This window comes from Rhodnius prolixus, unplaced genomic scaffold, assembly GCF_049639745.1.
Source record: "Rhodnius prolixus isolate KJV_2025 unplaced genomic scaffold, Rpr scaffold_1, whole genome shotgun sequence".
Lineage (NCBI taxonomy): Eukaryota > Metazoa > Arthropoda > Insecta > Hemiptera > Reduviidae > Rhodnius > Rhodnius prolixus.
Window position 1 is genome coordinate 67,519,415 of NW_027411581.1, and position 23,095 is coordinate 67,542,509.

Sequence of the window (23,095 nt, forward strand, 5' to 3'; positions counted from 1 at the left end):
CGAAGATTTGACTTAAACCCCCGATGACCCTCTACTATCTAATTACCACTTCTTTATGTGTCCCTAGGGTTGCCAACTGCCCCTTTTTTTTTTGGAAAGGACAGTCCTTTTTTTAACACCTGGTTGTCCTTGTCCTTTCTTAAATTAGGAAAGGACGCCTTTTGTCCTTTTTTGCAGATATTGTTCACACAAATCTAATTTATTTTATTGTATTTTTTATTTAAGTTCTGACTTCTGAGACTTCTTCATTTGGCGTGTTGTTTTGTCTGTTCTAACTGAACTGAATAGGTCAGCAGGTTATTGATGTAATGATGAACTTTTCATGAATAAGTATGTAAGATATAAATGTACCCAGGCCAGATTACAGACGGGGAGAGGGGACTTTTTGCCGGGCCCGGAGCCGGAGTCTCTGCTTGTACAGCTAAAAAAAGAAAAAGGAAAACGAATGATATGTATTCCTGGGCCCCCAAATCCTGTCGAGGCCCTGAATGTACCTAATTTTTTTAAGGTGTCCTTTTTTGGAATTTTATAGAGTTGGCAACCCTATGTGTCCCACAACCACTTAAGAAAGGGAAAACCTTTAACAAAAACAATATGCGGAAAATGATCTTCCAACAGAGATCGTAGAGCCCTAAGCCAGAAATGTAGATACTACCGGAATGTACAAACTTTTGGTCATTGGTTCAAGCTTGAAACTAGTCATATTTAGTTTAATAAAGTTACGGTTCGGTCTAGCTACAAACTACCTTTATTAGAAAGACAGTCATAAAAATGCAATAACGTGGATAACATCAGAATTAAAGGTCCAAACTTCTAGAGGCTTACAAATACCTCTGTTTCATAACATAACACTAGACAGCTGTCGGCTATCGCCCAGTATTATAATTAATAATTGGTCTGTAGGATTAATTAAAGCCCTTTCTTTCAAAAATCTTGATTAGAGAACTCTAAAGGAAAAGAACTGCTAAATAATCGCGCTTGAGGCAAAAATTCAAACCTGTTCTTGAGCTTCACCTAAAAAAAATTCACTCTTTACAATTTGAACAGTAACTTAAGGGGAATACGGGTTTCCTCCTGTATGAATCAACTCGAGTAAATGGATCTGGTTTGAGATCTTATTGTAAAGATGTCTCATTGGTCTATTTTGATGATTCATTTGTATCATTCACTCTCTTAAATGACCTAGCATCTTCAGACTTCCTGTTTTAATTAGGCATCCAGATCCCTAACTTCTCTGTGGATCCTTCATGAGCTTCAGTTGACCCCTTTTTAGAATGCAGCCCTAAATTCTTAGAATTTTGCATATTTTGTTTTTTTAAAGTATGTACCTACATTCTACTATCTTAACTCTCTCAATCTCAAAATCGATCTCTAGTTTAACGTCTTGGTTGCTCCCGTTAAACCTTTGAAACGCTTTCTATCTGGAATACAGAAGCTCTAATATTACTTTTACTCCCAGCAATGGCAAAATATGACTGGAAATGTTTTCAACTGCTGAATGCTTTGTGCACAGCAAATATATATTTAGTTTTTTATCTATATACTTATCAGAATTTTTTTTTCTGATGCTATTTCAAGTACGTTGAGAGCATTTTCCACAGATCTTTTTAACATTATTTTAGATCTTTTTAAAAAAGTTGAATTCGTGTGAGTGAAAAGAAAAAATAAATTTAAAAAAAGAATAAAAAATTAAGTGCCCCAGGTGAGGCTCGAACTCACAACCCCGGCATTGCTCACGAACACTGTCTATAAGTACCGTGCGCTAACCAATTGCGCCACTGGGGCAGACATGCATCGATGTCGCAAGACTTGCTCTTACCTTCATGCAATCATTTTATTGATAAAATACTAGATTTTAATAGTACTTTTTTTTCCAATGTTTGCTATACAATGTTCTGTAACTCTACCGACTATAGTCTTATCAATAAATTAAAAAGTAATCTATGACTTGGTGAGTTCTACATATTATGCCAGCTGACAATGATGCAGTACTACTACACTTGTGTTGTCGTTGAAAATCGAACGTATTGTTTTTCTTCTTTGTTTTTGTTGATGTTTTTATAAAATTAGTTTTTAAATATGTTGTCGTAATGTTTAGTGAATATGTGGGGCTCACAGGACAAACGAATATAATTTGAAAAATGAGCTGGTTTGATCCAACTGGATTCGCCACTCTGGCTAAATCTGCGTTAAAAGAAGCTCAAAAAACAATTGATAAAGCGCTGGATATTCAAGATGAAGATAAAGCAAAGCAAAGCAACCGTTAGTTATCTTTAAAAAAAATTTTTTAGCTTTATTAATTCATTTCAACATTTATCTAACAAAAAGTCTAACCTAAAAAATTACCATTTTCATAAGACAGATACCAATTTTCCACTGTTTTCTTTATGAAGTAATTTAGTTTCTGGTGTCGTATATACATTAAAAAAGTCGTAGATTGACTCTTGAAAATTTAGAATACCTAATTTAGTTTCCCATCAATGTTTACAATCTTGTAACTTTCGTGTACTCTAACGTAATACCCTGGGTTTTGTCTAACAAATCATTCTGCTGCCAAATTCCATTTCATTGCAAATTTTGATTAAAATGTTGTCATTCCATTAAATTTGTTTCATTTTTGTCAGTGACAACTCCTTCGGGTAGTGATGTAAATACTGATAGTTTCTTTTCTTCCTGGGGCCTTCAAGCTGCCAGTACTCAGAGTTCACCTGGAGCAGTAACCAAGGAAGTAACATCTACACCTGGCAAAATGACGAATAGTGCTAGTTTATGGGGTTCCTTTACTGGTTCATTTTTTGAAAATCAAGTTACTGGACAAGGTTAGTTTAGTTATTTTATTGGCTTCTTTAAGTTTCCTTCAACATTTCTTTTACACAAAATTTACTTGTCCTTAATAGATGGTCAGAAGCGGCCAACTGGTCTTGTCTCTGCCCAGCCAAAAAAAGCTCCTTCGAGATCCTTATCCTTGGACCTAAAGAAGAGTCCAGCAGGAAGCGGCAGCATTGAATTAGCACATACCGAGAGTCCAGCTGGCTCTAATGTTGAAAAAATCGGAGAAGAGCCGGATGGAGAACAGATAAGGGAGGAAATCAGAAATTTTCCAGCTGTTGAGGTTGTGATGAGAAAGCGAGATAAAAACTCTGTAGCTAACAGGTGAGAAAATGTTTAAATTCTTTACAATATCAAATTTTTTTTTTTTTTTTTGCAAGAGATAGAGTATTGCTGTGGCTTATATTTCTCAGTGTAATGGTGAAAAAAAACCTTCTTCCTTTTTAATTAACATGGTACTTGACTTAAACAAATTATTCATTGTGCAGTACTATTCCACTTCTTTCTCAGCAAATAAAAAATCTTAAGAGTCTATGGCTAAGATTGCTGTTGCTTTTCTTCAAGTTAAATAATCTATGAATAAATTATAGTTAAAGCTTTTAGTTCGAGTAGTACTTATGTGAAATTTAGTATAAGGTGGCATTCTGAAGGAAAAGGATTTATTCTAAAGGGAAAATAAGCTTACAAATCTGAAGAAGAAGTGAACAAAGATTCAAACTTGATTATAATGTCTCTTTAGAGGAGTACCCTGTTCTTTATTAATCGTAGATTTAACGTTTAAGCTAGTTCCAGCAAAAAAATGGTCAGGGATCTGTTGAACAGTGTCGATGTTCATAACATCAGAATTGGCATAAAACATTTATGTATAAATTAGCTTAAGATTTACTTTATTTGCAGCAATACTAGGAACCTGAATTTTTTGTAACCCTTTAACTTTGCTGTTTCCTTACTCATTGTTATTTTGAACCCTAAGGGAACTTTTAAAAGTAAGGTAATAATTTTTTCTTTAATGCAATCTTTGATTAAATACAATAGATTTGTGCACATTTTTATTTCTACCCTGAGCAGCAAAATAACCATTTCTTATTATTTGCATACGTTTGCAATTAACTGCTCATTAACAACTTTACTTATTTTTTTACTACAAATAACATTTGATCTGAAGGGATTAAGGATTTAATGAAGTCTGGAAATGGATTTAAATCAACAAAATTTGAAAATGAGTAAGTTTTTGCTGATAAGTAATCCAAAAATTTATGATACTAGTCAGGCGTATTGTTAATCACTGTTTGCATACGATTTGCTTCCATACGATGTGTGGCTTTATAATCCTGAGGGATTTTTTTCATATTTAGAGATTTGTATTTGTATCAATTGTTCTTATTGTTTTTATTTTATGTTTTGTACTAATTTCTATGAAACTGGAATAAATCTAGATCTTGTCTTGCTGGCCCATAAATTTTAAAATAATTCAATTCCACATTTTATTTACTCTTCAGACTTTCTGTCATTTCATCGGAAAGCGATCGCAGATCTTCCGACAGCTGTGACGTATTAGGATCGACGCCGGACTCAGATCCTACGTCAATTTCCACTTCTTCTTCTGTAGCTAAACTAAGGCAGAGTGGTTCTTTTGAATCAGTCGAAGTGTTAACTTCACCAAGTTCTGTTGATGTCTTAGGTTCAAATTCTTCTGTTACATCGCCTGGTGACCCGAAGTACGTTGTAATTCATAGTAATATAATTAATGTTTGTTTCTTCTTGTTTTACTTTACCTCAAATAATCATAATTGTAATTGATGAACCAATTTTTTTTTTCTTCTTCTTTAGATATTCAAGCGATTCAATATCTCCTGTGGCGGAAGGTGATGGAGTTGAAATAATACCCGAAGATGAAGATGATGTCAGCGTAGAAGACAGTTACACGTCTGCCTCTGAGAACACCCTCACTTTGACTGTTTTAGAACATTCCAATCTTATGCTTAAGTCTACTTCTTCTTTAGATACGTCATTCAGTGAAGCTATGTCACCAAGGGATGTGAGTAACATTGACAGAGTAATTATAATATTGATTACGCCAAAAATAAGTTGGTCGTATATTATTATGTATACATATAATATTAACGTTGCTGTTTTACTATTTTAAACTATTCCTTTTTCATTATTGATTTCTGTGTTCTTTTATTTATTATTGAAGAAAATGGCGCACAGCTGATACCTTTGCTCATTTTTGGAAATGGTTTCAATTACTCTTTGTTTACCAGTGAAAGAATAATTAACCATCAGATCTTATTTGCTCACGTTTTCCTTAGATTTTGTCCCAGTTGCACACTTCACGTTGAGCAAAATTTGAAATAAATATTTTAAACCACATTGGTACGCTAGCCTATCTCTGTTTCTAGATACTTCTGGTGCTTCATTCTAAAAATGTCTTATATAATTTCAATTCAAGTGGTAATAAGAAAAAAAAATGTATTACAGAGTATTAGTCGACCTGTTGTCGGAATGGTGTTAACTCATCCAACGTTACCCACAACCTCTTCACTGGAATCACCACAGAATGCTGTCATTTCTGAAGTAATAACTCAAGCGCCACCAAAATCAGACACAAGAGAAAGAGTTGAGACTGAATCCACATCATCAACTACTGCCCCTGCTTCCACCATACTGCTTCAACGAAATGTAAAAAAAGATGACGCTGTAGTGACAGAACCACCAAGATTGTCACTTTCTGGACCAAGGCTGTCAGAAAGTGCTTCTGATCATGATACTGCACCGAGTAGTTGTGAAGAAGGTTAGTTTTTCCTCAAAGAAAAAAAAGTGTTTGGATCTTATGGTAATCCCAGCCTCTTTACGGGTTTATCTATGTGTCTAGATTGGCTTAGCTCCCAGAATAAGCTTTTGGCCAAAATCAATCTGTCGGAAGTTCCACATTATTAAATAGAATTTTCCGCTTCCTGAGATTTTTGTTATTTTTCAAAAAACACCTCATACGATTTTCTTTATACTTGATATATAATACAGTGCACAGTTCTATAATATTTATTTAACACATTGGGCAAAAAAATGTAGATAGGCGAGATTGGTGGTTGTGCATTTTTCTACAGAACCAATACAGTGCCTTGTAAGGATATCACCTATTATTAAGGGTAAAGTACGTAATGAAAATTCCAAATTTTAAAAATAACTGACCGGAAGTAGAGTTTACTGAATAGATTTTAACAGCTTTTAGCGATTTTTTTTCTCGAAAAGTCATCTTTAATGTGAACACTTCACGTAATATTGAAGTCAACCATTTCTTAATAGAAAATTTCTTATTTACTTTCAAAACACGTACACTGCGGTAAGAGAATGTAAAAGAACCCATGTTTTAATTTTATTCTTATTTTTTAATAACTACATTTTTCCAGCAGTACTGCCTTAAATTCCATTTTCCTTCTCTACACTCCTACATTTCCATTCTATCAGCCCATTATTTTGCGTAATGCATTTCAAATAATTTCTTTTTTTCCCAGGTACAATCATGGGCAGCAGTGATGAAGGTGTTAATTTGCGTGTAACGGCAGGAACTTGCGTTACGAACATGTTAGCGGATGCTATGACCGAACATCCAAGCATACAGAGAGAACAATCACCAATCAGTTCTGAAAGGTAAGCACCGGATGAATTCACATACATTGTTGAAAAAATGTGGTGTTTGGTCCGCAGTGTTGGATAATATCATCCCCGCGTTATGGTACGCATGGTTTTTTTGGACTTGCATCCATTATCAGATTGGGGTAGAGAGTTTGCCTTCAGTGATATACTATCTCTGCACCAAATCGATTAATCTACATACTGATGAAGTTCGAAACCAGTCCACAGTTACAATGCGCATGTGCGATGGATAAAATCAAAGATAATAAAGTATTTATTGAAAAGAGTTGAATTGAGAAAGTTTTTAATCAATTTAGATTGCACACCAAATTAAATTGATTAAAACTTTGTAAAATTAATGTATTATTAATGCAGAAATTTATTTCACTGTTTGTGGAAACAGTGATTAGTTAGGATATTGCAAGATTATTAGAGCTCTAAGTTCGATGGAGAATTCAGAAGGCGAATCACACTAGCCTTGGCAATGGAAGAGAACCTGATGAACCCTCATTTGGATATCCGCAACACTATCAAAGATATAAGAGGCAGTTTCTTCCTCTTCCGAGTCAGAATCCTCCCTCGAGTACCTCTCGAATTAACTAGTCCCCATACTAAGAAGAAAGACGTTTTCTGAGACTATGTATTCAATAAAAATCAGTGAAAGATTTGTCCAGATTTTATTGATTTTTAGGAATATTTTTTGAGACGTCGCGCTTTCTTGAACAGTAGCCATTTATTACACTGTTAATGAATAATGTTGAAGACTTTAGAAAAAAAAAAAGTCACCGTTTTAAGATAATGTATTTGGAAAGTATTTAGCGCTAAAAGAAAATTGAGTTATTGTTCACAGCAGATTTTCTTTATTTTGGTTTCAGATCCGATTTAGTCAAAATAGGTTCAAGTGAACACACTTCCGGAGATGAACTTGAGACCGCAACTTCATCTGATATTGAAATTATTTCTAGGTAGTTTTATTTATTTTATTTTTTTATTCTGTTGATTTAAGGGACCAATTTTGAAGAAAATAATATTTTTAAAATTCACTTTGGATTTCTTTTTCTTTTCATTTCCCCCAGTCCTACCCCAAACGGAAGCAGTACAGCATCACGCCAAAGTCCATCAAAGTCTGCCTATAAATCAGTTAATCTTGGTAAGATTATAACCAGCAAAGTGAAAGGTCATCATAGGGAACCGTCTGAAACGTCAAGCGGTGGTTCGGATGAATGTTCCGAAGTAGATAAATTACTTAAAGTAAGTAAATGTCAATTTAATTTACCTTAACTATTTTAGGATCTCTGCATTTTTGAATTTCGTTCTCAAAAGATTACGTCAACTGTTGTGATAATTTAGGCATTAATTAGACCAAGCGGTTAGAGGCATGCACCGGAAAGCTGGAGTATATTTTGGTGCTTGGTTCAATTGCTGGTATTTAGCATACTACTTATTTATCGAGATCAAATAAGAAGTTAACCTTAATTCTTGTGGCCCTTACATACTGTAGTTCAGCAATATTTGGTGGAATCCACAGATCTGGAACATAATAACTGTGATAGGGAAGGGATTAGCTATGAGGTTAGCCTTATTGGATTCCCACGCGGAGGTCCCGGGTTCGAATCCAGCTGCTGACCCTTAGATTTTCTCTTCCTAGGAGCTTCTCTTACAGCTCACTGTCCGGTGATGGGACACTGTTGTCTGTAATGAGAGAATACTGTCCAGAGGCCGGTAGTTGCACTGGAAAAAGCTCCGGGCGCCAATATCCTTAGATGTTGACGCGCCTTAAATCATTAAAAAATAAAATAAAATAAAAATTAAAAACGCCGAAAATCTCTTTTCCCTATATTTTTTTAAAATGTAAAACGTGGATTGCACTCCCAAAAACGGAAAATCCAGCTTAATTCTACTTTTTTCGCAGCAAGAAATGTGTTAATCTGCAAATCTTAAGATCTATATAAATAGATCTGGCTTAAAAATAACTTAATTATCAAAACACTTGATGCAGAGACTTTAACATCAGAATTGCACTAATTGAACTTATTTAATCTTTAGTCTTAACAAACTTAGTACGTATTAATGAGAATTTGATTAATTCACTTTTTTTCAAAAAATTAGAAAATAGGCGAAATGACAGAGTTATTGGAAGCTAGAGAATCAAAACTTATAGATTTAAGCCGAATAAATGCCGATTTACACGAGTCAAATGCAGAGTTGAAAAGGTATTTATTTATTGTATATTTGTTTTTTCTTTAAATTCAGCTTGTGTACAATCTAAAAAGCATTAAGTTTGTGTATATTTGCATTAAGTTCGTGTGAAGTTTAGATACATCTAAGAATAATTTTTCTGAAGAAAGAAAAAGAGGATGTAATATATTTTCTATTCTACAGCCAACTTGATAGGCAGAATGAAGCACAGGATATTAAACATATGAGCGAAGAATTTACACAACGTTTGGCAGCTTTGGAAAGAAAGTTCCAGCAGGCTATACGAGAAAAGGAATTGCTTAGAAAACAGTTGGACGTAAGTTAAATTTTTTTTTTTTAAGACAATTAATTTCACCGTCTAGTCCTTTAGTTAGACTTTAAGTATCTGTTGAGTGATTACTGGTGTGTTACTGATTACTTGGTGATGATTCAGTCTCTGGCAGAAATTTATTCTTTTTAAAGAAAACATCCCTTAATAATAATGGAAGACTTGATTGTTTTTCTCTAGCATGCAAAGGCAATAGCAGCCGAACGAGAAGAGGAAATGGAAAAAGATCAAATTATTGCCGAACTGAGAAGCGAAGGCGAAAAACTGAGTAAACAACAGCTTACCTTGAACAATACTATTAAAAAATTACGGGCAGCGGAAAAGGAAAATCAAAAAATGATAACCTCCCTCAGGTAAACTATGTAGTTCATTATTTCTCCTTCTTCCTGTTCAGATCGCCTGGGTAAGCATGATTTTTCACGGTTTGCCAGCTGGATCGGAAATTATTCAAAAGTAGTTTACAATTTTCGCTTACGTAGAATGAAGATATAATTTAAAGAAAAAGTGGCGTACAAAAGGTTCAACTTTACCCCGTAAGTAAACAGAAAAAAAAAGCCAAAGATAATTTCTCTATTAATTAGATTTAAATTTTAGATTTCACTTTTCAAACTACTTTTTTCTACCGTCATCATTTACTAAATCATGCGTTATCAGAGTTTGTGGTTGTAATTTTCCATTATTGTTTCTTTCGCAAGAAAGAGATTTACTTGTATTAGTCGTGAAATTACAATATTAAAACAAGCGTTACAATTATTTATTTATTTTTCTACTTCCATATTAATGAAAGTATTTTTAAAAATATATATACGAGGTGTGTTCAAAAAGTAACGGGAATTTTTAAATTTCGCGGGTTTGGAGAGTCTGATTGTAAAATTTTTTTTTTTATTATGTTGGTACACATGCCCCTGAAGTACGATAAAATTTTCAGTAATATTCATTGTTTACTTCTTAAGTGGCAGCCGTTAAGGTTAGACGTGTTTTTCGAGCTTGGCGATTTTTGTTTGTTAAAAAAAATGGATCAAAGAATTTGTATTAAATTTTGCGTAAAAAATGAAATAAAGTGTGTTAATAAAGGCCTATGGTGAGTCTGCTATGAGTAAAACAAGGATTTACGAGTGGTATAAGCGTTTCCAAGATGGCCGCGAAAACGTTGAAGATGACGAACGACCTGGACGTCCAAGCACATCAACAACCGATGAAAACGTGAAAAAAGTGAAAGAAATGGTTATGAACGATCGCCGAATCACAATCAGAGAAGTCGCTGATGATGTTGCCATATCAATTGGCTCATGCCATGAAATTTTTTCGGATGTTTTGGGTATGAAACGTGTGGCAGCAAAATTTGTTCCAAAATTGTTGAATTTCGAACAAAAACAGCGGAGAATGGAAGTTGCTCAAGAGTCACTCAATGAAGTCGACAACGATGCGGATCTACTGAAACGTGTTATAACAGGTGACGATACATGGGTTTACGGATATGTTGTCGAAACTAAGGCTCAATCGTCCCAGTGGAGGCATTCTGGATCGCCAAGACCGAAAAAGGCTCGACAAGTGCGGTCGAATGTGAAGGTTATGCTCACTGTGTTCTTCGATTTTAATGGCATAGTGCATCATGAATTCTTGCCACAAGGTCAAACAATCAATAAGGAGTACTACCTACAAGTTCAACGCCGTTTGCGTGAAGCAATCCGAAAAAAACGCCCGGATTTGTGGCAAAACAATTCATGGATTTTGCACCACGATAATGCACCTGCTCACACTTCATTGCTTGTTCGTGAATTTTTGGCCAAAAACAAAACTTTAACGATGCCCCAGCCTCCATATTCGCCAGACATGGCTCCATGTGACTTTTTTCTATTTCCAAACATAAAGAGAACATTAAAAGGCCGTCGTTTTACAAGCATAGATGACATTAAAAGCGAATCGCTGAAAGATATCACAAAGATCGAGTTTCAGAAGTGTTTCGAGGATTGGAAAAAGCGCTGGCACAAGTGTATTGTATGCGAAGGGGACTACTTTGAAGGCGACAATATTAATGTAGATGAATAAATAAATATTTTTTCAAAAAACGAAAATTCCCGTTACTTTTTGAACACACCTCGTAAATATAGCGTACCGAGCAAGAAATAACAATACTTATAAGATCTAGGCGCCACGGTAGCTGAGCGGTTAGAGGCGAGAGTAAAGCTAAGATGTATTGTGGTACTGGGTTCAATTCCCAGTCTTAGGCCTTGGATTTTATTTAAAGGTTAATAAAAGAAATTTATAGTAAAGTATGTTAGCTGGTCGCCTCCGTCCACGACACCTAATTGGTAGTTGGACTTAAAGCCCGCCTGAAAAAATAGCAATTACTTTACTTTACTTACTTATAAGATCTTTGATTTCACCCGTAATAGCACGCATGTTTATTGTATCCCTGATCGGTTTTTGGAGGTAGACTAATCAGTTTGATTTAGAGAATCCAACTTCAATTCCGTCTTGCACTACACTTGCTGACTCAGCTTGTAAATCGCCTTTCTACCTTCTTGGATGTAATAATTCTTACAGTTCGCTGTCAATAATCTGGAGCCGAACAGAGAGTCGCATTTGTCATTCTGGAGCCAAACAGAGAGTCGTATTTGACATTCTGGAGCCGATCAGAGAGTCACATTTGACATTCTGGAGAATTCATATTTGATCGATTGTCTCTCCTCTGGCGTTATGGAACGATACAACAATGAGCCCAATAGTTATCCTAAGTTGTTCTCTTCTTCCCGAGGAGTTCCCAGATTAGTTTGGAATCGTTTAAGAAAATTTGTCATAAGTAAATGTATAATAATTGAATCTAATTAAGCGTTCTCACCAGCTTTGTTTTATTTCTTTAAAGTCAAACTGATGTTAGTATGCAAAGAGTGATTTCTTCCCTAAATGTTTAAAGTATCACTGGTTGAATGCTGTTAAAACAATTTCTTTATTGTTATTCTTAAATATGTATATATATATTAATGGAATATTTTATTCTTCAGAGAACAATTGAGCAATACAAATCAAGACCTTGAGCGGAGCAAGAAAGCGATCAGCGCCAAAGAAGAAATGGAAAGATCGCACATTGAAGCGGTACACAATCTGACGAAGCAGGTCACGCAACTAGAAAAAGATCTTGCAAATGCTAAAAATAATGTGATCAGTCTAACGAACACATTGGTCTCTGTACAGAAGTGAGTAGTGTTTTTAGGAATATTTTCTTCGACGGTGCATTTACACCACCTAGTAGCGAACGAACATTTTTGTTTTCTAACTATTGCGAAGCTATCAATTCATCCTTTACTCAGAGCTATTAGAATGCTCGCTCGGTTAACGGAAATGATATAAGAACTTGCGTGCTTAGAGTGTTTACTTAATTTACACTAAATTAACATGAAATGTAGCACTTAATCTTGCTCTAAGCTCTGGTTCGTTTGGTGTAAACTTGGTGTTAATTTGTATAGTTTTTTAAAGTTTCTGTTATATCTGTAATAATTAATTTCTCTGTTTTTCTTCTTTTTTTTTATGTCGGAATAAAAAAAAAACAACAAAAGAGAAGCCAAAGAGAAAGAAGAATCATATAAAAAGTCTGAAATGAAAATTAAAGAAGAAAGAAATCAGTTGGAAGCAAAAGTTAGGAATGAGATGTCTGCAGAACTGGAGGCTACCATGCAACAAGTGGTCACTCTTCAGTCGGCTCTAGAAGATATGCGACAACAGTTAGTTTCCGCCCAGGAAAAGCATTCTGTGTAGGTCTTCCTCCATCCTGAACTTTTGAATTTATTATTGGGACAATTAAGGGGCCGACTGGAAATACGATTGGCCTCTAATAAGTGTATTAGAACAATGATTTACTAAGATTTAATTATTTTTTAGACTAGAAGTGCAATTAAGGCGTGAAATTTCCGATTGTATGGCTAGAGCGGAAACTGCAGAAAGGAAATTAGAAGAACAATCAGAAGCAGTTAGACTGGCGTCTGAACCGCTAGCTAGACAGATTCAAGCACTCACTGAAGGACAGGTAAACAGTCAGGCAGCTTGGATTAGTCAGCAACAGCATTTAAATTCAACTATAGGTAATATAATCTGAAGCGCTTTTTAATGCTTAGTTGTGAAAGTCAGCGGTTTCTATAAACATTTTTCAGGTGATATCATTTTTATCCCCCCGAAGTTTTCATAAAAACGTCATCTACGAGCAAATTAGGTGCAGCAGGCTGTTTGTTAATGGGTTATCCCTCTCAAATTGATAAAATGCAAGTCACCTCGATGGTGGACATCGAAATTATGTTTAAGTTAAGAACAGCATAATGGTACTAGCTTATTAGCCAATGAATATACCAGTCTATCTTCTCCTTAAACGGCGCTACAACTCATGAAGAGTCTTGGCCTCCTCAAGACGTGCCCGCCAGGCGTCTCTTTCCTGCGCAGCTGCCCTCCAGTTGCGGAATCCAAACATTGCCAAAGCATCTCTTGTCACGCAATCCTGCCATCGCGTTCTTGGTCTACCTACCCTCCTGGAACCTTGTTCGCTGCCCTCCATAATTTTTTTAGGTATCAACCAGTGGCATGTATAAATATTTCACAACCTAGTTGATTTTAAATAAAAACAAAACCGTGTTCTCCGGACAATTTTTCGTAAAAGCAGACTAAAAGGTAGCCTTCAAAGGCAGAAGATATGACGACCTCGCTCACAGTCAGAATTGAGGTAATCCTCTATCGTACAGCCATTTCCATTTGAAGGGAAAGGTAAGTATTTAACGCTAGGGAATGATTATCCCTAAATTTTGGCTGCTCGTACTTCCTGAAGATTCTCTAGAGAGTGTGGGTTGTTCCCAAGGAGTAGGATAGATGTTATACAACTTCCTAGAATCCTAGATTTTTCTTTGAATTTGGGAGAGTCTTCTTGGAAGGCATTGGAAAGAAGATTTGTGGTTATTTTTAACGGCCGCTGGCTTCGCTCTTTTTTCTAGAACTTCGCTACGGGACATGGATGAAGGTTTCATCATATGAAGCTCTCTAGGATAAGTGACTTTACCTTGCATAATAAATCTGTTTTAGTTGCAGTACAATACATTGTGTTTAAAAAAAAATTAAATTAAAAATAGTTTTAATGAGCTTATTATTTTGAGGAACAGCTGCAGTAGATTATCTTTTACTAAAGTTATGTAGATTTTGACCGCTAGACTGCGTTATTTCACTAAATCTGACCTCTTTTTTTTTGCTTTTTCTTAATCTTATAAAGTAATTGTTATTATTTGTAATTTAGCCGAGCTAGAAACTAAAGTCAGCTCACTGGCAAACAGCGAACGTAGTGTTCGAGAACAGTATGAAACGGCTGCGGCTAGAGTCTCTTCACTATCTGACAAAGTGTCTGGACTAATGCAACAGAATGAATCTTTACTTGAAGAACTGAATCTAGGAAGAGAGTCATTAGAAAAGTTGAAAGTTCTCAAAAATAGGTTAGTTTTTTTTTCAACCTCTCTAAATTAGCATATGCAAAGTATGACTGAATTAAACCCGACTCACTTTTAACAACCCTTACTCGAAATGGTGACACTGTTGGACTCAACGCGGAAGCTAGTTTTTGTGTTTTGGCTGGGACACCCGCAGTGGCACCAAGATCCCTGGAAGAAGAAGTGGCTAGCCTACTTTCCCAGAGAGTGTATCTTCCTCAAAGAGGCATACTAGCTCTTCGCGCTTGTATCAGTGATTGATTGTGATTCTTCAGTTTAGTGTAGAGAATCTGAGTATGCAAGAGTTTTGTTTGTTAGAAACATTGTTGAAGTCAAAATACTTCATGAATTAACCATTGATGATGGAAGAAAAACTCCAAACCGATCAGAAATAGATAAAACATATGAGTTAAGTCGGGATAACCATGCTGAACGAACCTTATCTAGCAATAACCTACAGCTTCAAAGATGCATACTGTCAGGCAATTAACTGGGGAACAACTAGTTTAAATTTTGAAAACATGCAGCCAGTATTGAACTAAAAGTAACATTTATTATCAATAAAAATAATAATAAGTTATGTAGTAGAAAGGAAACGAATGTTTGACGACTTATACAGGTATTTAGATGCACCCTTTCGCTACGAAGACATAATATTCTCCACCTATACTATGTGCTTAAATCTTTATCAGGAGCTAGCAAAGAAATATGAATGTATTTAAAAGTTATAGCCGATTAGAATGAATGCAAGAAAATGATTAGAGAAGGATTACGTGATTTTAATTTCGGTTAAGCTATAAGGATGGCAGGAATATAGAGTACTGATCCATCCATTAGTTGTAAGGTTTATTTAAATAGTTGTATATAGTAGAGGGATGAATGTGTGAATCGAATGTATTTATAAGTAAGAATGGAGAGTGAGTGATATTCTAGTGATAAGCACCTAGGGATGCCAACCCCCACCCAAAAATAAATAAAATAACATGAATTTTTGTTTATTTTGAAGGAGTTGCCTGCGTATTGTTTTTTAAATTCCCAAATTTCCTAAAACTGGCCTTCAATGTTCATATTTTAATCACAAAGTTTGCTCTACGTGGAATTGATTTAGTATTTTCTGTATTTTTTTTTTTTGTTGATTGAAATTAGTGAATTAAAGAAATATCAAGTGGACAAGGATCGACTGGTTGCTGATTTAGAAGATAAAAAACGTGAGATTGTCTCCTTGAAAGAAGTCTTAAGTATAGAAAGAACTGCACTGGATGCTGAGAAAAGGAAATCAGCTGCGTTGTTGGTAAAAATATTTCTTTAGAGAAGTGTGGATTTCTTTTTTTGATTTGTTACCCTACACTTCTTTTTGTTTTTTTGCAGGAACAACTCAGAACTTCCAAATCAGCACTGTCTCCACAAATGAGTCCTAGATCTTCGCCAACTCTCAGTTTTGGTCGGGCTTCCATTAGTGAATCGTTCTCTAGTTCAGTTTGGCCATCTGTAAGTTGGTGTTCAACTATATATTTAACTACATTCAAGATTTTTATATGCAAGAATTTAGTTTATATTTAAGTTGGAGCTTGAGTCGGGTCGTGCGGTTTAAAGAGGCTTATTGTAACAAGTTCTTGTGTACACTAAGTGGGTGACAAAATCGATGTACGGCTACTTACTTGAGTAGCCAGATGATGCTCAACTAAAGAAAAAATAAATGAACAAATTAGTAAAAGTATTTAATCGGAAAGATTGGTGTTTATGGTCGATGGTATAAGTGTCTACTGGCATGAATGCAATAGTTCAATAAGAATATCTAGTTCAAAAATGGTAACAAATAGATTAACAAGATAGACAATGATCTTGAGTGCTTATGATTACGAAGTAAAATACATTTCCGAAGGATATAATAGATCGTATTTGTTGATACGGTCAAGGCTCCACTTTCTGCAGTACTACCATGAAAGTGAAAAGAATAGGATCGAAATTTTTTACTAGAAGACGTTTACTAGAGAGTAATTGAAAGAAAGTTGGACAAGATGTTTAAAAGTCTTGAAACTTGGTGAGTGGCGGATGGCCTGATGGATTTCTAGAAAAATTCATTTTAGGGCACTTCTAAGGAGAAAGAGGTTGCAGGAGGCTAGCCTTTAAGGTTCCATTTTTTTGTAATACACAGTATTAAAAACTGTATTATGTAGATAAAAAGTAAATATGACGCAAATGTTCGGAGTTAAAAGAAAATTTGTCAGTTATGACCTTCAAAAATTTGTAGTATGAAAAAAGTCGTGTGAGTATTGATATCAGATTTTGTTTTTTCTTTCTTTTTTTAACAGTTCGGCGACGATGCAATGGAAACATCATCAACTTCCGGCCGATTGTACGACGTACTGAGGCCGGCAAATAATACTTCATTCTTAGAAACTTTACAGGCTCAACTTAAACTTCGTGAAGGTATGTTAACACAAGAATTGTTTGAGACTAAAATTAATAAGCAGACTCTGATGTATTTAAAAATTTGTATACTAATCATATGTGTATATCTGCAATTTATTCTCTGTAATTGTCTGCCACGAGAGAACAATGTCCGGAAATGCGATTCTTTTGTAACAATTTCCCACCATTACCTTCTCCTTGTTTACTTCCAGGTGAAATACAACAATTACAATGGGAAGTGGCTCGTCTAGAATCAGAACGGACATCCCTACGTGACGAGGTGGGTATTTTAACGGCTAGATTGGATGAACAATCAAACGATGTATCATCGTTAGCTTTGTTGCGTACACAGTACGATGCTCTGTTGCAAATGTATGGCGAAAAGTTGGAAGAATCTCAAGAACTGCGAATGGATCTACAAGATGTGAAGGATATGTATAAAGCTCAGGTAGATTCCATTCATAAATACTAGTCTTTCTACACGTATTTTTAATTTTTTTTCAATTAATAGTTTGCATTTTCTGAATCGTATCTTTAAATGAAATATCACTCAATTTTAGGGAAGGGCTATGCGGTTAGCGTACTGGACTCCCACGCGGAGGTCCCGGGTTCGAATCCAGCTGTTGACCCTTAGGTTTTCTCTTCTTAGAAGCTTCTTACAGCTCACTGTCCGGTGATGGACAGTGTTGTCTGTAACGAGAGAACACTGTCCGGAGGCTGGCCGTGCACTGAGAAAAGCTCCGGGCGCCAATTACCTCAGATGTTGACGCTTCTTAAATCATTAAAAAAAAAAGCACTCAAATTTTAAAGGGATTGGATTTTCAACGAATAACGTGACGAAAATACCTATATTTTATCTTTTGGGTCAACACTTCTACGCGTTCGGTTCCTGCCGCTAGATAGACTGTCTAGTGCTACGACGTTCGGATCTGGGTCGCGTACTGGTAGCTATGGTTTTGCTCTAATTTCGTCTTCTTTTCAAATAATTCGCTTGGATGAGCTGACTGCTGTCGCCTTGTCTATTAGAGATGGACACATCAGAGGCCCTCCACAAACATTCTCACTTTTTCGTATCCTCGCTTTCAACCGTGTTGAAAAGGTGATAAAGGTTATTTTTAGAAGAGTAGCTAATTTTATTTATTTCAGAAAACCTCAGAGAGGCTGTCTAATCTCGCAAAACTTACACGTTTAATAAGCATTCTAAACTGTGTAGCAGTAATTATGAACAAGTTAACCTTCTATGAAAAGCATCTCTTGAAAGGTCGAAAAACTCGCTACAGTCGAAAGAGCAGATAGTTGACAGTGAAATTCCGAACATTTTAAAGTACATTTCAGTCTAAATCTAAAAAGAGGGGCTCATGTGGCTAAGGATGTTACTTCTCGGGAAGGTAAAACCAAGGCCTGGTGAGCTTTACCCAAAGAGTCGCTCTCCAGAATTAAGAGTCTGATCAAAAGGACCGGGTCTGGAGGGTGAGCTTTAAAGTTAGGGGAGCCACAATAGATCCAAAGGGGTCGCAGTTTGGCGTAGGCCTTGAGGCCGCCCTAGTCTAATCTAAATAGAATAATGTTGCAATTTTGATTTAATCAAATAATCGCGTAAAATTTAATCAAATTTTTAATCCTAACATTAACATTAATAGTTCACAGTTAAAAAATTACACATTCTAACCCTATTGTAATTACACTTGAACCGCGTTTCACTCTAACTTGCAGATGAAATTTTCATTGAAAGATGAACAAGCCTACTAACCAAATAAATGTCATTTTGAGAATTGTATTTTGGAAAAAAATCGAATTAGAATTCGCACCAAATTTCATTTATGGATGAACAAAAAAAAAATGTTTTTTACAGATTGATGAACTTTTAAAGAAAGAACCGTCACCACAGGCGCCATGATGTGAATTAATGTAAAAAGTATTGTTAAAACTTAATTAGCACTTTTAGACGACAGACCTGCTTTCTGTGCTGATTGTGATAAATCTATTTATGTATTTATAAAACAAAAAACTGTACGTAAAACTAATAATTAGTGAGATACTGTTTTTAAGTAATAAATAAGAAAGGTCATTTCTTACATTTTATACCATACAAGACTAGTCTCAATGTGCTCAAAAAAATTAAAACTTGTTCTTGGCGTTATACCTTAATAGAGATAATAATATATAACTACTTATAATGTTATAATATACCTACAAAAGGTTAGGTATACACGCTTGTTTCATTTATTTAAAAAAAAGGACAAAAACTTATTTTGAAAAAATTACTTCCCTTTAAATGTTTATTACTCAGGGAAAGCACACCATTTATTCAAATAATGAATAAAACAAAATTCTTTGTAAATAAACTGTTTTTATAAAAGAAAAAGGTGCTATCAAAATTTTCTTTATAATTGTTCTTATTAATAACTTTTGTCACGTAAAATAGGTGCCTTTCTTTCAAACTTAAATTTAAATAATAATCGTATTATTTATTGCTTGTTAAGCTTCGTTTTATGATTTTAAAAAAAAGAAGAAAATTGTAAATGTTCAGCTTTGTACATTGTTCTTTAAAGAGTTTAAAATCACAAGTTGTACATTATATTGTAAAAAAAAGAGAAAATTACGTATGTAAAATATATATATATTTAAAAATATTTATATTAATTGTAATTGTTAAAATTTAGCAATTTAATTAAAAAATAAATCTATTTAAACGCTGTAGTTCTTTTATTTGTGCTTCATGAAAGCCCTGCATCCAAGTTAATTATAAAAGGAGTAAAAGAGGGAAGGAACATTTGGAAACATCTGGGCGAAGGGCCTTCTTGCAAGAGGAAATTTTTGTTACTCGAATGTTCACTAAGAGCGAAATATGGCTTTCCTTGTTTCGATTATATTGTACTTACTTGCTTGGTACTTATTAGAACATGATAGATAGTTCTTTCTATAAACATTGGGCCGAGAATACTCAAGAAAATACAAACCATCTAGAAAACAGATTTTAATTCACCCAACACAACTATTATTCTCTTGAACCTTCTGTACTCTAAATACTTTTTTTCTGACTGTTAATCCTTTAATTTAGACAATTATAGTTACTGGGTAATTTCCACTGAATTAGATAACTGAAGATCAACTTACCTCTTTTTCAGCTCTTAGCGATCTTTATCGTACACATAATACATGTTTTAAAGGTACAATTATGAGATAAATTAGCATGAAAAAAAGAATGTTTGCAGTAAGAGAAACTATAAATTTATTAAAGTGAAAACAATTGGTATTTTTAATTTAGAATAATTTGAAGAAGAAATTACTTTCTATAGTATATAATATGTATTCAAAATGATCGCTACTACAGAATAATTATGGTTTTTTTAATGTAAGGTAATTTAAAACAATTGGATAAAAGAATAGTGGTACAAATGGGGAAGGTTATAAAATAGGCCCTGAGTGAAGAGGAACTCTGAGTGTTCGAAAAGTTTCACTGTAAACGAAGGAACGAATAGATAAATATAGAAGCAAATTTTACCTAGAACAAGACTAAACAACATATTTTTACTAAAAACAACAATCCTGAAAGGACGCTAATGACCACAGTCGTCGATGCGCCGTGCAAAACAAAATATTTCTGAAATATCTATCAACTAATAGATAATTAAACAAAAACAAAAAAGAAACAAAATACTCAATTGTTTGCAAAAATTTTATTAAAGCTTTATTACTCATTTAGTTCAACTTCACTTGCAAGATGTTTAATAACAGTGAATTTGCTCTATTTTGAACATTAATTAATAAAGTAGTGAGTTAATGATATCAATAATACAAAAAAAGTTCATAAATTAGAAAATTAGATGTTAATAATTCTTCATCTTACTAGACTTTTGAAAGCCCGGCTCTCATTACTTCGTCAACTAATAGCAAATTGCTAGCAATATCCACACTGGCTGCAAGACATTGCCTTTTCACGCACACATTCTCAAAGATACCCCGTTCTTCAGGATCCATGGGTTTACCAGAATCTAGATCAAGGCCGATATCTCTTCCTTCGCTCAACTCATACTTCAACTGAATGAGAACATCTTGAATATTGTGGCCAGCGTTATGTGCTAAAGTCTTTGGTATGATTAGCAAAGCAGTTGCAAACGCTGTAATACCGGCTCTCTTTCTTTCCTTAATTTTTTCCGCATATTTGTTTAATTCTTGACCGAGTTTGAGTTCCACAGCAGCTCCGCCCGGCAGCACTCCACCATCTTCTAAGGCATTCTTCACGGCTCTCAGACCTCCACGAAGAGCGTCCTTCACTTGATTTATGGCATAACTTGTAGGACCATGTATGAGTACGGTTACACTTTGTGGTTTTGGGCATTCCAAGACAAAGGTATATTTATTCTCACCAAGTACATACTCATAGACTAAGCCAGCTTTACCGAGGCATTCTGGTGTGAGATCATCGACTGTATTCATGGCGGTACCTCCACATGCTAAAGTCAATCTCTCCATATTTCTCCTCTTAGCTCGCCTCAATGCCATAATTCCTTCCTTGGCCAGTGCGTCCAATGACAAAGGATCAATACCTTTCTGATTGATTACAACAAAGCCACAATCATTTCCATCACATACTTGCTTCTTTAAAGCAATAATCTTGTTCACTCTTTGATCAATAAAATCTCTTTCAGCGATCTTCATTTTTTCTCTTTCTTCAGCTGTAGAATAAAATATCGAAGAGTTCACTTCAGTTTTTTCATATTCAAGAGAAACGTTACAAGTTAATATATATGCGTTTGTAACTCTTTTCGGCATATTTGGATGTCTTGAACCATGATCCAAAACCAGTCCTTTGACCAACTGAGTATCCGATGTGGTTTTATTTTGCATTGTCATCACTTCAATCATGTGTAGATCCAAATTTTCACCTTTTTTATAAATTGACATTACAGCATCATAACAAACCTCGGTCATTACGTTGACAAGTTTTGGTGGAATCTTAGTTCCTAATGAAGTTCTCGCCACTGATTGTAACATAAATTTAGCCTTTTCATCGTCAAGATTTTCTGGTAATGGTTTCTTAATAGTGTCTAAAATTTTCATTGCTTCCTTTCTGGCCTCTGAAAAACCTTCAGACAGGGCTCTTGGATGAACACCTTCCGCAATAAGAGTTTCTGCTACATTTAACAGTTCGGCTATTATAAGAACCATTGTCGTACAACCATCACCAGTTACATCGTTCATGGCTGTAGAAGCACGTGCTATAAGCGAAGCAATAGGATGTTGAATTTGCATTTCATGCAGCAATATATTTCCATCTTTGGTGATTTTGATATCTCCAGATCCAGACACTAACATTTTTGTGGTACCTTTTGGTCCTAAATTAGGTTTCATAACATCCTGAAGTCCTTTCGCACCCGATATGTTCATAGCCAAGGCTTGAGATGTCCTAACATATTCCGCCTTAGGATTTAATAAGCTTATAGCAGCCATCTTAAAAAAATGTCTGTGTAACTATTACAGGCACTAATGAATTTCTGTTATAAAATTACAGATGCGGCTTACACCAACCTACACGACACTCAGCAAGATCAAGCAAAACTAACCTAGCAAGTAAGGTAACAGGTAACGATAACACATTACAGCTCTGTCTTCTTTTTATTTCATTCAATTATTGTAGACAGGAAAAATTGTAAAAATAAACTGGGGAAATATTTGACGCTCTTTAAAAGCGAAGTTTATATTACGTATTATATACAAATATTCAATCGTCAGTTGGTATTAAGGATCAAGTAATCTCTGGCAAGAAAATTATTCAAATTCAAATGATAGTTTTTTGTGATTTTTGTGAAGTAGAAATCATAATTTAAATTAAATAGACTTTTTAAAATTATAATTTGTAGATATTTAAATATCAGTTTTTATTTGACAATACAAGCATTGATCAGTAACCTCTCTTAATTTGTACGTAATTTAAAGTTTTTTTGTTTTTTATAAATTTGAACCAATCAAGAACAACTCAAAAAACAAAATCAGGAAATTCCATTTGTCTTGAAACTTGGAATTATAATAATTCAATAATCCTTCGTTGATAATGTGTAAAGCCGGAGTGGTAATTGGGCAATAGCAGTAATCGTGCACAGTTCAGCTTATTTAATTAATTTGTAGTAATTTCGTTTTACTTTTGTCTAATTTGGCTTAGGATCAGGTAAAACACAATATACTCTTGATTCAATCAAATAATTAAATATATTTCACCAATAATTATAAAAAA

The 23,095-nt window shown here is 34.6% G+C and overlaps 2 protein-coding genes and 1 non-coding gene across 6 annotated transcripts; 1 reads left to right on the top strand and 2 right to left on the bottom strand.

Moving 5' to 3' along the window:
* Positions 1 to 1,694: 1,694 nt before the first annotated feature.
* TRNAI-UAU (transfer RNA isoleucine (anticodon UAU)) lies at positions 1,695 to 1,785 on the bottom strand. The gene is given in 2 exon segments: positions 1,695 to 1,730; positions 1,748 to 1,785. It is a non-coding gene; the product is annotated as a tRNA-Ile (tRNA).
* A 32-nt stretch (positions 1,786 to 1,817) lies between these two features.
* LOC141446270 (TATA element modulatory factor-like) lies at positions 1,818 to 19,128 on the top strand. Of its 4 annotated transcripts, XM_074112796.1 has the most exons (22): positions 1,818 to 1,951; positions 2,099 to 2,262; positions 2,625 to 2,819; positions 2,898 to 3,153; positions 4,329 to 4,547; positions 4,660 to 4,867; positions 5,311 to 5,623; positions 6,345 to 6,480; positions 7,341 to 7,430; positions 7,542 to 7,716; positions 8,575 to 8,678; positions 8,848 to 8,980; positions 9,173 to 9,345; positions 11,998 to 12,189; positions 12,550 to 12,744; positions 12,872 to 13,071; positions 14,262 to 14,454; positions 15,595 to 15,739; positions 15,817 to 15,936; positions 16,761 to 16,878; positions 17,073 to 17,308; positions 18,713 to 19,128. In XM_074112796.1, exons 2-22 carry the CDS (start codon positions 2,142 to 2,144, stop codon positions 18,755 to 18,757), a joined length of 3,567 nt encoding a protein of 1,188 aa, XP_073968897.1. In that variant the 5' UTR covers positions 1,818 to 1,951; positions 2,099 to 2,141; the 3' UTR covers positions 18,758 to 19,128. The 4 variants fall into 4 exon arrangements, with proteins under 4 accessions (XP_073968897.1, XP_073968898.1, XP_073968896.1 ...); XM_074112797.1 differs by lacking the exon at positions 1,818 to 1,951 and having other exon boundaries at positions 1,983 to 2,262; positions 2,688 to 2,819; XM_074112795.1 differs by lacking the exon at positions 1,818 to 1,951 and having other exon boundaries at positions 2,006 to 2,262.
* A 1,397-nt stretch (positions 19,129 to 20,525) lies between these two features.
* Positions 20,526 to 22,453, bottom strand: CCT6 (chaperonin containing TCP1 subunit 6). Its single transcript, XM_074112800.1, has one exon. The coding sequence runs from the start codon at positions 22,312 to 22,314 to the stop codon at positions 20,710 to 20,712; it is 1,605 nt and encodes a 534-aa protein (XP_073968901.1). The 5' UTR covers positions 22,315 to 22,453; the 3' UTR covers positions 20,526 to 20,709.
* Between the last annotated feature and the right edge of the window lie 642 nt (positions 22,454 to 23,095).